The sequence below is a fragment of the Primulina tabacum genome, chromosome 17, assembly GCF_025594145.1.
Source record: "Primulina tabacum isolate GXHZ01 chromosome 17, ASM2559414v2, whole genome shotgun sequence".
In the NCBI taxonomy this organism is placed as follows: domain Eukaryota; kingdom Viridiplantae; phylum Streptophyta; class Magnoliopsida; order Lamiales; family Gesneriaceae; genus Primulina; species Primulina tabacum.
In genome coordinates this window covers 31580596-31593456 of record NC_134566.1, presented here as the reverse complement: position 1 = coordinate 31593456, position 12861 = coordinate 31580596, and the positions used below count along the sequence as shown (strand labels likewise).

General features: G+C 37.0%; 3 protein-coding genes across 6 annotated transcripts; 1 reads left to right on the top strand and 2 right to left on the bottom strand.

Moving 5' to 3' along the window:
- Positions 1-337: 337 nt before the first annotated feature.
- On the bottom strand, positions 338-1138 carry LOC142530701 (uncharacterized). Its single transcript, XM_075636516.1, has one exon. It carries the CDS (start codon positions 1136-1138, stop codon positions 338-340), a length of 801 nt encoding a protein of 266 aa, XP_075492631.1.
- Positions 1139-2527: 1389 nt separating this feature from the next.
- Positions 2528-5686, top strand: LOC142531828 (putative hexosyltransferase MUCI70). 3 transcript variants are annotated; one of them, XM_075638101.1, is made up of 7 exons: positions 2528-2722; positions 2832-2921; positions 3541-3609; positions 3704-3900; positions 4249-4664; positions 4733-4917; positions 5141-5686. In XM_075638101.1, exons 1-7 carry the CDS (start codon positions 2653-2655, stop codon positions 5509-5511), a joined length of 1398 nt encoding a protein of 465 aa, XP_075494216.1. In that variant the 5' UTR covers positions 2528-2652; the 3' UTR covers positions 5512-5686. The 3 variants fall into 3 exon arrangements, with proteins under 3 accessions (XP_075494216.1, XP_075494215.1, XP_075494217.1); XM_075638100.1 differs by having other exon boundaries at positions 2832-3002; positions 5141-5685; XM_075638102.1 differs by lacking the exon at positions 2528-2722 and adding an exon at positions 3003-3399 and having other exon boundaries at positions 2833-2921.
- Positions 5687-5762: 76 nt separating this feature from the next.
- On the bottom strand, positions 5763-11791 carry LOC142530774 (V-type proton ATPase subunit B2-like). Of its 2 annotated transcripts, none has more exons than XM_075636594.1 (15): positions 11564-11791; positions 11132-11283; positions 10503-10558; positions 10281-10379; positions 9844-9903; positions 8922-9033; positions 8626-8834; positions 8062-8190; positions 7827-7964; positions 7358-7508; positions 7170-7252; positions 6837-6884; positions 6683-6736; positions 6495-6578; positions 5763-6409 (listed from the first exon to the last, which is right to left on the bottom strand). In XM_075636594.1, the coding sequence occupies exons 2-15, from the start codon at positions 11187-11189 to the stop codon at positions 6224-6226; spliced, it is 1467 nt and encodes a 488-aa protein (XP_075492709.1). In that variant the 5' UTR covers positions 11190-11283; positions 11564-11791; the 3' UTR covers positions 5763-6223. The 2 variants fall into 2 exon arrangements, with proteins under 2 accessions (XP_075492709.1, XP_075492708.1); XM_075636593.1 differs by having other exon boundaries at positions 11132-11196; positions 11564-11787.
- Positions 11792-12861: the final 1070 nt, after the last annotated feature.

Here is a 12861-nt window from a genome sequence, read left to right as displayed (position 1 = left end):
GCGTCATTTGTGAAGTGTCTTTCGAAAGGATTTCGTATTCCTTAAGCAAATATTTGCTCTTTTTAGCTTCAGATTTGTTCAAAGTCGCTTTTGCTTTCATCTCCTCTATTGCAAGTTCTTTTTGTTTCCATTCAGATTTGTTCTTCTTTATGTCTGTATACTTCGTAAAACTTTCGAACAAACTGTCGTATCTGGTTGTCAAATCCTCCATCGATGATTTTGCTTTGTTTTTACCTTTTCTTTTTGCGGCTTTTTGACCAATTGGACGAATCTCTTCTTCATTTATATCTAAATCAATACTCGCATCTTTGTTCGATGAGGTGTTGCTAGCCCCCGACTATGAGATTCTCGCTTTCTTTGTACCAACCAAGTGATCATCGGACTGTGGAGTGAACAGTGGACGTGTTTTCATGATTCTCCACACATGCTCCAGATTAAATGCAACTCCATTATTTTCATCACGATATTTTTCATATGCAAACCGCAATATGTCTTCATCACTATGGCCGCTTCGATAAGTATTGTAAACACTATTATAATTTGCGTTGAAGCGATTTACCTTTTTTTGGACGGTATTGTGCCAATGAGATCGAATCACGTTTAAAGCTCTCTGAGATGAACCAGCGGGACGATTGTCATTGTAGTAGTCCGCAACACGTCTCCAGAAATCATTCCCCTTCTGATCATTGCCGATGACTGGGTCATCACTCATTGTGACATACGATCTCGCTAGTAGCTCGTCTTCCTCCTTTTTCCATATTATTCGCTTCTTCGTACCCTCAACATCTACATCAGCATTTTGCACATTTTCGAGATCAACTCGTGTTTCACGGTTGGACAACTGAGTCTCTGGGACAAACGTAGGAGTTGGCGGCTCGTTTTCGATTGGCATATTGGTGGATTGTGGATTATATAATCCATAAAAATAAGGTGGCATGAAATCTGGGTTGCCTATACTTTGCCAATATTCAGGTGTAGGCGGTGGATACGGAGCTCGGGAGGTGTAATTTGGATGATTCGAAGGATTTTCATAACCTTGGAAATTTGAAACAAACGGCCAATTTGGAAATTGTGGTGGATGTTGTGTAGAAGAAACAAATCGAGGTCGATTTTGTGAGTTCTGACTATTGTCACCCATTTGGCTTAAAAATATGAAAAGATAAATGTTGTGGGATGAATTTGTAGAAATTGATTAGTATATATAGTGAGTAATTTCGAATATAGCCGTTGGTGCATAATTTTGTCGTTTGAAAATAGTCGTTGGTGATAATTAGCGACGGTTTTTCAAAAACCGTCGCACATAGCGACGGGTGTTAAAAAACCGTCACAAATAGCGACTTTTTTTTAAAAAAAACAGACGCTTTTCACTTTGCGACGGTTTACGAAAAACCGTCGCAAAGTTGCGATGGTTTACGAAAAACCGTCGCAAATTCCGAAATAACGCCGTTCATTCTGATGAATTTCTTGGCTGCCATGTCAGCCAAGATTATTAATTCTTGCGCCCACATTGGTGGGCGAAAATTAATGGGTGTTATTAACACTCATTAACCAACCAATGTGGGTGCCCTAATATCCAATAATTTTGGTTTCTAAAATAATAATTTTATGGTACTATTTGATTTTGATCAAATATTTATTATAAGCTAAAGACAAAAGGATGTTGGGAGCCAGTGGCGGAGCCAGAATATGGCTCCGCCCGGGCTGAAATTTTAAACTCTAAAATCTTTTAATATTTTAAATTAATCTATCCGGACTAATATCATAAAATTCCAAATTTATACAAAATTTACATATACATTTTTTTAAAAAAAAAAATTGGGTCACCCGGACTTTAAACAACCATGTGGCTTCTCCTCTGTTGGGAGCATTGATCTTGCATCGAAAAAATTGTAGTGTGTGGTAGATTTTGTATGTAAAACTTTCTAAATTCTTAAAATTAACATTTATGACTTTCCATAAGCTTTCTTCGAAGTTCTATTACAAATTACCCGCCTAATCTAGAATTATATGGTGATCATTTTATGAGACGAAGATAATTTTTAATTTTTATGAACTGTTTTATATATTCACACAATGTACGTACGTCTCACAATGATAAGCGTATGTTCTCAACCAACATCTTTATGAGTAAACATATCGCACAAAGTTTGTCCGATATAGTTACCGCAAACTATTATATTATTTTGAGGTTTATCCAATGTGCAGTGAAATACTATGACCACATGTTCCATCATTGATGTGTGTATATATAAATAAATAAAAAAAAAAAGAAAAAAGTGCGCCTTTTCATTTTTTCTTTTAATGGAAGGCCTTCTTACTCTATGGTCTATTCTACTAGAAGAGGTGTCAAATGGTTTGGGCCAGCCCAAAGATGTATAGCCCAGCTATGAATGGATCAGGAAAATTGGGTTGGCCCAATATAGCTTCTGTAATGGGCCGAGACTGACCGAGCCCGGTTGAGTTTCCGCCATCATTGTACTTGGTAAGACCAGTACGAATGTATATATTTGTGCTGAAGAAACAAAACCGAATTTGAACACTAGAAATCGAGTTCAGGATCAGATCTTGTGATTCTACTCAATTGTTACCACCGTATTCGTTTACGCTTCCTTGTAATGGAAAAACCCTTACCGTAATGAATTGATCGTATTCATGGATATTGATTTTCAGCGGGTTGTTTCGCGGGCTGTCCGAAGAAATCAGCTGCATCAACATACAGGAGGTACACTTCTGCCTTGCAATAATGCGGCATACTTATGGTTTGGAAAGAGATTTTATGATTTAATGGGATTTCATTTGGGTTTTTGTTATTTTTTTGTTTTCTCTTGCAGTTGTGCCTTTGAACAGTGGGAAATTGCCGCAGGATTGCACGATGAGGATAATTTGGAAAAGGGGCTTCATTCGATTAGTTCTTACTGCTGGTATTATATGGATGATGATAATCCTCACCGTTTTTCTGTTTCATGTTTGGTCTTGCCAGTCTTCTGTTGCTTTTTTTGCAGGCACGTTACCTCTTGATCTTTTCAACATTTCCTGTTAAAGTTTAAAAGCACTGACGTATTTAGTTAAAATAGCCGCTGGAGAAATCATCGAGTTTGGTTGCCATCTGAAGTAAATGAAAATGATATTTAATGGATGCTGGTGTGCGGCCGATCAATGATTTAGCGGTGGCAACTTAATGGGTTTGTTGAGGGGGGAAAACCATTTTTAATAAAGTTATGTAGAAAATTTTTTCAGTGTTGAGCGTCCTTCCCACAAACCACCTCTGGTTACGTCAAACTTCGTTCATGCTTTTACTTCATTCGATGGCTTCAAGGAGCTTGTTTTCGCTAAATATATGTGAAGATTATGGAGTTTAAGTGTGCTTCTTATATTTGATGAGAATAGTACATTCATCAAGTAAGAAAATGTATTGACATTAAATGGTTTCGTTTACTACAATATGCTGATCTAAAAAATTCCAAGATAATATGCTACCATGGTTTTCATTTGCTGAATGGTACTTTGCGCTCTTTAAAAACATAGTTCCTCTATTTGCAGCCCTTTGTAACAAAGATAGCAAAGTATTTGGCATGCTACATACAATGGGACTCCTGACACCACCTCATCGTAAGACTGGAGATTTTGCTTATCCATTTTGTGTTTTCTCTTTATCTTTGAACGCACTAATATACTGTACCTGTTTCTTCTCATTCACAATTAGGTTGTACAATCCCTGTTGCTGATGACCCAAATAAGATAGTTATTCCCAAGGATAATTCACCTGAAAAATTTGTCCAAAAACTCTCCTACATGATGGAAGACATTATTCAGAGTAATGGATCCCAATCTCCTCTCTTTGGTGGGCATCAGACTTGGCAACAGAGAGAGGAGAGCTTCAAAGTCAAACCAACGATGAAGGTTAATTGCATGCAGAGCTATACTTTTTAAGTTATATTTTTTTGAATTAGTTTCAAAAGATTTTGGTACTATTTTTCTACTTTCACGAATTTGATTCTGGCCTCGTTTGCAAAAGCGGAAACAAATTCTTTAATGAATAACCCTTTCTCACATGCACCAAACATAGAGATGGATATTATTGTAAAATTGGTCATCTAAATTTATATTAAAAGTTGTAGTTGCCTTGTTCGATCATTGTGCCCGATAAGCAGCTACATAAGACAGCAAGGGTATTTATTGTTGCCGGGCAACTTTACAATGATTGAGCTTTGAACATAGATCAGATATTTATATCCATCATACTTTCAGGTGCATTGTGGTTTTATGCAAGGTGGAGGTGCGGAAATGGCTTCAAAAGATGTCCACTATGTGAAGAAATGTAAATTTGTTGTTGCCAGTGGCATCTTTGATGCTTATGATACGCCTCACCAGCCATCCAATATTAGTAAACGTTCAGAGAGTCTTTTTTGTTTTCTAATGGTGGTTGATGAAGTGTCTCTCGACTTCATAAAAAAAAATGCAACAATCAGAGAGGATACTGCTGGAGGGCAGTGGGTTGGTATCTGGCGTTTGATTCTGCTTAAGCATAAGCCATATGATGAACCCAGAAGAAATGGGAAGGTTCCGAAGATATTAACCCACAGATTATTTCCTCAAGCACGTTACAGCATATGGATTGATGGTAAAATGGAACTTGTAGTTGACCCATTGCTTCTGTTAGAGAGGTATGAGTGTTTCTAATCAAGCAAATCCACCTTGTAATTGAAGAATTGCTTGACCTTTTCATTTGCAGATACTTATGGCGTGGGAAGCAAACATTTGCCATTGCCCAACATAAACATCATCGAAGTATCTACGAAGAAGCTGATTCCAACAAAAGGAGGAAGCGATATGCTCGTCCTCTGATTGATCTACACATGAAAATTTATCGTTACGAAGGCATGGAGTCCTGGAGTCCCAAAAAAAGTGTCGTCAGCGGTAATCCCTTACGTCCTTCCTGCAAAGTCATAATCTTTTACCGTGTTTTCTCGGTGGTTTGGTATGGTGGCCTATCCGCACGAATGCTGGCAAACCCACTGCTCTCTCAAAAAATTTCTTACAAAATTTTTACAGACAAATTATTTCCTTCTCCCTTCACCCCTCTTTAGACTCCGCCACTATCGCTGTTTCCTTTGTTTAACAAACTAATTTCTTTGTGCAGACGTCCCCGAAGGAGCCATAATCATACGTGAACATACTACACTGAATAATCTGTTTAGTTGCTTATGGTTCAACGAGGTCAACCTCTTAACGCCAAGAGATCAACTAAGTTTTGGATACGTTGTTTATAGGTTAGGTGGCATGTTCAAATTGTTCATGTTTCCGAACTGTGAATACAATTCAATCTTTATATTGCATCCTCACAATCGCGAGCATTCATCTAAAATCGAGTGGGCAAAAACCATAGCTGAGATTAAGAAACATCCTGAGTTGATAGAAAGTAGGGGAGGGTTAGGATTGTGGACTCCGTATCCCGGGAATCTTGATTTGGTTGTGTTACCACCTGTAGCCAGACCTTCCAAAGCTGGGTGACACACACGTGATAATTTGCTAATTTTTCATTTCCCCTTTTCTTTTCTCCATTTTTAAGGAGGTTGTATTCTGTTCTTCAAATTTCACTGAAGCCAATTGATTTTGAGGTTACATCAGCTTTCGTTAAATGTTTCATTTGTATGTTGGAAAGTGCATATAAAAGATGCGTATGTTATTTGGGAATGTAAGACGTAACAACGGGGGGTAAAATAATTCCGACTGGAAATTGAAATATCGAGAATGAATTCAAATAGGGAAAAAGGTCATCTTATTCAGTTCGTCTGTAGACGTAACCCCTTGAAACAAAAGTGTCGCATATTATTCAAGATCGTACATATACATGAGAATGATACAGAGAACATTCTTAGCGAAAATGTCCAGGGACATACAATTCCGACAGCAATGCGGAAAAACAAAACGCATGCCACCAGGTCGTAGAAGCCACACGATAATTATACCAACAAACACGCCAGTTTTTCCAGAGTAACTGCAATAATATAAATGAATTACACCATCTACTTAAAGAATACCATCGTCTTGCGTTGCCGGAAAGCTATGGCTTCTGTGGTGCTCCTCAAAGATCTCATTTCAACCCTTATTTTAAACCAGATATAGGGGAATACAAGGCATTTTAAAAAAAATTGCACATCAAATAACATTTCACAGGCAGACAGAGGACCCAGTACAAGAGCAAGCATGTCTGCTTTTTTCACTAGTTTGCCGCATCCCTGCTATAGTATTGGTCGAGAGTCTTTGCGGGAATACGGTGAAGAAGCTCCCGGGGGAAGATCCGGAGCAGTGTCCAAGCCAGATCAAGTGACTGGAAGATGTTGCGGGTGTCATAGGCTCCTTGTGCGACAAACTTCCTCTCAAATTTATCAAGAAACTCGAGATATAGCTGTCAATTAATGTTCCATTGGTCATCTCATTTCTTTCATTCATGAAATATTAGAAGTCAAATTTGTTATGCATAAGTAACTGACCAGATCTTCCGAGGAAAGTGCTTCTTCTCCAACCACAGCTTTCATTGCCTGGACATCCTTTCCAATGGCATAGTTTGCGTAAAGCTGAGAATATTAAAATACAGAGATCAACAGTTGAAAACGTGTGACGAAAAAAGTAAAAACAGTTGGCGAGCCCAACGATGTCACTAAGAAAAAAGTCCATCTACCTGGTTAGATACATCGGAGTGATCCCTACGGGTCATGCCCTCACCAATTGCACTCTGAAATAAGAAGTGACATTTAATATTGCGAACCATGTCAATTATAATTCCTTTCTGATGAACCAAACCAAAATAAATCATATATCTGCATTCCATATACCTTCATCAAACGGGACAAGGATGGCAGCACATTAATTGGAGGGTATATCTGCAATTCAGTAACGCATCATTTGTACCAGGTAAATGTTTAAAAATTCAGAATATATGCATTCATATCCATCATCAAGGAAGAACATCCCAAACATATTACGCCATCAAGTCCAATATGGACTACAGGCAGGCAATTGAAATATTTCACCCGAGCGAGATAATTTGATTCACCAAATTGTTCGACACACTTTTACAACATTACAAGGTGAACAAATTTGCGAAGGTAGGGTCACCGTTTGTATATGACTTTTATAGACTAACTGGTGCAACAATCTATCTTTACCTGCCGATTATGAAGTTGTCTGTCAATATATATCTGCCCTTCGGTAATGTAACCAGTAAGATCTGGAGTTGGATGTGTGATGTCTACAGATTGAAACAGAAAAAGAACAACAGGATCTGGTTAATTAAAAAATCAATAACAGCTGAGCCTAATGTCGCTACCCATTTATAAAAATAACACTATAATACCATCATTCGGCATAGTCAAGATAGGAATCTGTGTGATGGATCCCTTCCGTCCTTCAATACGCCCAGCTCGCTCATAGATAGTTGCAAGATCGGTGTACATGTAACCAGGATATCCACGCCTTCCAGGAACTTCCTCTCGAGCAGCAGACACCTATGAATGATTTAACAGTAGTTGACACTATAGTTTTTTAAAGAGCTTGAAGACAGGAAAATCAAGTTGACTGATGAAATAAATTGGAGCAAGGATAAACTAGTTAAAGTAGAGGCGTTACATAACAACTGTTAAAAAGAGCCGTAAAGGCACTTCATATTCCAATTCCAATTCCAATTCCAATTCCAACTCCAACTGTTTAAAGAAACGATAAGGGATACTTCATACTTAAATAATTGCTAGATTCTAGAACAGGAGACAATCCTCGTCTATTGTTAATTTGTTAGATAATAAAGCAGGACTTGTTGCTGATGATACCTCACGGAGAGCATCAGCATAAGAACTCATATCTGTCAATATGACCAGGACATGCTTTCCACATTCATATGCTAAATATTCTGCAGTTGTCAGAGCAATACGAGGAGTAATAATGCGTTCTATTGTAGGGTCATTGGCCTGCAATTAGATCATATCAAACAGAAGAAAACGAGGAAATCTGCATGGCTGCTATCAAGATTAACGAAAAAAAAGTATAAGTGGAAGTAAACACTACCAAGTTAAGGAAAAGGGTCACCCTCTCCATGGATCCATTTTCCTCAAAATCACGTTTAAAGAACTGTGCAGTCTCCATGTTGACTCCCATAGCTGCAAAGACAATGGCAAAATTGTCCTCTCCATCGTGCTGTATGATAAATTAGATCATCAGAACCTAAAAAGATGGTCAGAACCAAGTTGGCTCAAAAGAGATCACTGGGATGTCAGCGTAAGAAAGCACGTACAAAATAGAGAAACGAATCAAATACCCACGCAGTAAAAAAAATTAGAGTAGAACACTTAACTAATAAATTATAACAGGCACATTCACATGACTAATAAAGGCTATCCCAACAAGAAAGCAAGGATATTCCCTCACCACAATATCATTTTGCATCTCAATGTCATATTTAGTACTACACATTTCGATTTTGTATTTAGTATCACACAATGCAGATCTTTCAAAAGGTGACAAGAGAGTTCTTTAAAAAAGGGTGACAAGAGTGAACTGCGTTATTGATGCCCTTGGTTTATAAATATCTGCTCTAGAGATGATGAGCTATTGGGGGGGATTATCTTATACCTCGAGAAGATTATCAGATTTCTCCAACCGTTTCACCAGGCCAGCCTGACGACAGATCTGGGCAGCAATTTCGTTGTGGGGAAGACCAGCAGCAGAGAACAGAGGGATTTTCTGCCCTCGGGCAATTGAGTTCATGACATCAATAGTTGAAATTCCAGTCTGTATCATTTCTTCAGGATAGGTTCTCTCACTAGGATTGATAGAACTCCCTAAAGCAAACGGGGTAAAGAACATACTTATGGACAAGCAACCAACATACATTAAATTAGTTAACTTCAAAGTTCAGTGTCACTCACCAGATATATCCAAGTAAGCCTCTGGAAGAATAGGAGGCCCATTGTCTATGGGTTTCCCAGAACCATTAAAAATACGGCCAAGCATGTCCAATGAGACAGGTGTTTTTAGAACCTGGAAAAAGGTCACAAATGAATTCTTATGAAAACAGACATTGTAAACAAAACAGAACAAAAACTTAGTGATTCTAAGAAGTGAACATATTCTGTGAGAATCATTCCCATTCAACCAAAATAAATTTGCAAGTTCAATCTCATAATAAAACACATTGCAAAATGATTTGAACTTTTTAGCGTTCAATAGAATTCCTAGATCAACTTCTGGTTAAATGAATTTCAGATCGGTCTATATTGATATGTTGCTGCTAGGAATGAATCTGGTGCCTGGATCTTATATACAACGAAAAACAATAAATCACTGCAAAAGTTGAACCCCGGTAGCTAACACAAGCGTCAACATATGGAATACTCAAACTGGTTAACTACAGATTCAACCAGTCTATGAAGGGATATACCAAGTTCAGAATACTATATCAGGAACGCACATAGAGAGATCACAGTCAGCATGTGTTCATTGTAACAACAATGTGTGACATGGCAATAGATGGTGAGCATATAAACAGAAAAAACATGCCTTTGTGTGTGCATGCCACACCTCAAGTGCAAAGTTTGCTCCATAAACATGACCCGAGTCACAGGTTTTAACACGGCATTACCGTCAAAGATTCACAAACCAACTGTTGATGTCATTATCCATGAAATAGAAAAAAGGATACTACTTTTGGGTTGTTCTGCCTGTGGGGGAAACATGAGTATATAAGGAATGATGAAAATCATGGACCAACAAGTACAAACTACCTCAGTCATGGAAATCAAACACAACGTGATTTTGGGAGAAAATGATCGCCAGGGAAAATTAGTTTACCTCCCCTGTGAACTGCACAGTTGTGTATTTGTTATCGATTCCGGATGTTCCTTCAAAGACCTGATAAAAAACAGGATCAGAAACACTTCTCTCAATGTTGCATTCTTCACATTTAAAACATCGACAGCGTATTGAACTTACTGAAATCAAGAGAGATCGTGTAACATTCACAACTCTAACCAGTCAACAAAAAGCACACCTCAAGAAGGCTCGAAAAAATGTTACTAGAATCCTAAGAATTGCAGGAAAGAAAAAAAATCCTAGCATTATGACATAGAATAATTACTAGATACACAATGACTCTGTGGTTTATTCGAATATGTTGGGATTGGGATATTCAAAGGTCAGCAAGATGAAAATAGATCTCGCAACAAATTCGCAGGAAAAATATTAAACCAATCAAAAGACAAAATAGAAATAAATTTTGAAGTGATCACCTGAACAACAGCCTTTTCCCCATCAACTTCCAAAACTTGCCCACGTCGGGTTGTTCCATCTCCTAGGCGAATATTAACAATCTCTTGGTACTTGGGTCCCTGAAGAGTTTCATAGACACATTTATGAGATCTTGTTTTCAAATCTATACAAATAATATTGACAGAAGAATATGTAAATGAAGAGCGATACAAGGAGTAAATGACTAGGTATACAACACTGACCTTGACTTTGTCAAGAATAACCAGAGGTCCAGCAACGCCTGACACAGTCCTGTATTCTGCAAATACCTAAAGAGCATTAATGAATATGCTCTTATCATATACACATCTACCGTGAAATTTTTTTTAGAAAGTAAGAACATTTGATCACTTCGAATCTTATGCAGGAATAGTGTTTGAAGGTATGAAAAGGTCTCATCGTGACAACTGCATTATAACCATTTGAGATGGCCACCAGCAACACAAAATAAAGAAAAGACTAACTCTATCCCTGAAAGTACATCTTATAATCTCAATTCTCAAGTACAACAAAAACTTTATATAGTGGCAACTGTCATTATTGTCATTTGCTATGACGTGTGCAGAGCACTAAAAACATTGGGCCATATCTTAGAGAGTTTTCACATGCATTCCAACTATTAATGACAGCCTAAATTTCATAGTGACAACAGTTGTGCAAGGCATCCATAAACGATAACATCATAATAGGAAACAGGAATGGTTGAGACATCACATCTATTGCACAGTGATGACGCTCGCACACCTCCAGACCACACCAAAAAGAAAAACAGAATTAGAATGCAATTCAAAAACTATTTTTTTCCAAAAAAAAAGTTTAAATGAGAACATACCCATTCCAATTTCCAGAGTTCCCTCCTCCAAGTCAACGTTGTTCTGTGACTCCCCCATATTGAATCTATCAACAAAATTCCATACCAAAGTCAACAGAAAGCAACATGAAGCACTGAAATTCAGTTGCAGTGAGGTTCCAATTATTTGAAACCTCAAAAAAATAACTATAATCCTAAAAAAAATAACTACAATAATAAAAAAAAACAATCCACAACAACACATTAATATGAACAAATAGCCCATCAGATGTCAACGAAATCATTTGAGACAAACGAAATCCCATTAACTGCAAAACTCCGACCATCGGTTCAGGTGAATGAATTACCTCATATGTGATTACACTACGTTTACACATAAAAAAATAATAATTCAACGTCATCATAATCATATGGAATTGAAAATCTAGAATTTGGATCTCGAAAATCACATACCTCAATTCCGCTATGAATCCGACAGGACAGCAGGAGAAAGAGATCAGATCGAACCAAATCAAACCAAAAAAAAAAAAAAGACAATTACACTGAGATCTGAAGGCTGATTGATACTCGAGAGCTGTTGTTTCTATTTATTTGTAATCAACAAATAATCTGTTCTTTCTGTGCGTGATGTGTAAGCCCTTCGTCATTTACAGCTATTGATATTTCATGAATCGCCATTAATTGTACAACTGTTAATACAGTGAAACGCAGTGTACAACCATCGCTGCATAACTTACAATTTGATCTAATCTGAGGGCACGTATCAGGTACAAAGCTTTCGTGGGACCCACTTTGACAGGGCAGCCCCTTCGCATAGACATTATTGACAATAAGCAAGCATTGGACATATTCCGTAAATTTTTTCATGAGAGTAAATCAATTTAAATATGTATATTATTAATGGAGATTTGGGAATAAGTCAATGATGTTGGTCAAATTTGAATTTTAAACTTTAAAACAATGGTTTTTTCCCTATGGACTTGTCTAATTTTGGATTGTGATCGATTAGTTTTTAAAGTATGGTTTTGTATATCAATTTTTAATTTTCGATTGTTTTGATTCAATTGTTGTCGTGAACTCGGTCAAGTCAGAAATTTTCGACACAACATCAACATTTTTTAATGACATGTCATCGTTTTCGGTCTCACATCAGTACTTCGAAGAAATGGGACTGAAATTCGAAAAAATAGAACTTAGTGCATCAGAATCCAAAATAGAAAATGTTAGTGGACAAAAAAAAATATTTTTATGGTATCATATCACGTGTTTTTAGTAGAAACAAAATCATTATCCCAAACACCCGAATTCTAACCAAAGAAAAAGAAGACATAAATCTATGTGTACATACAAATATTCAAGAACAGAGTAGAGGAAAAAAAATAATATTCTACCTTTTGCTCCCTGTTTAGTTTTTGTCAAATCCAACATGCATGGATTCATATACTTCTTAATAAGTAATAATAATTAAATTTTTTTGGCTTTTTTGTTAGAGTAGGTCTCTTGTGAGACGGTTTCAAGAATCTTTATCTGTGAAACGGATCAACCCGATCGATATTCACAATAAAAAGTAATACTTTTAGCATAAAAAGTAATATTTTTTCATGGATGATCCAAATAATAGATCTGTCTCACAAAATACGACTCGTGAGACCATCTCACACAAGTTTTTGTTTTTTTTAATCGAACAATAAAATTAATTGATATATGTCAAATCCAAGTTTCAAATCTCGCCTTTAATCCATTGACTACAC

What these genes read in the sequence shown, in the direction of transcription:
- LOC142530701 (XM_075636516.1), bottom strand. Translation starts at nt 1,138, where the DNA reads ATGGGTGACAATAGTCAGAACTCACAAAATCGACCTCGATTTGTTTCT.
- LOC142531828 (XM_075638100.1), top strand. Translation starts at nt 2,653, where the DNA reads ATGGATATTGATTTTCAGCGGGTTGTTTCGCGGGCTGTCCGAAGAAAT. An exon ending in ACTCCTGACACCACCTCATC is followed by an intron (nt 3,610 to 3,703) that starts GTAAGACTGGAG and finishes ATTCACAATTAG; the next exon opens with GTTGTACAATCCCTGTTGCT. An exon ending in CCATTGCTTCTGTTAGAGAG is followed by an intron (nt 4,665 to 4,732) that starts GTATGAGTGTTT and finishes TTTCATTTGCAG; the next exon opens with ATACTTATGGCGTGGGAAGC.
- LOC142530774 (XM_075636594.1), bottom strand. Translation starts at nt 11,189, where the DNA reads ATGGGGGAGTCACAGAACAACGTTGACTTGGAGGAGGGAACTCTGGAA. An exon ending in TTATTCTTGACAAAGTCAAG is followed by an intron (nt 10,380 to 10,502) that starts GTCAGTGTTGTA and finishes GAAACTCTTCAG; the next exon opens with GGACCCAAGTACCAAGAGAT. An exon ending in CACTTTCCTCGGAAGATCTG is followed by an intron (nt 6,410 to 6,494) that starts GTCAGTTACTTA and finishes ATTAATTGACAG; the next exon opens with CTATATCTCGAGTTTCTTGA.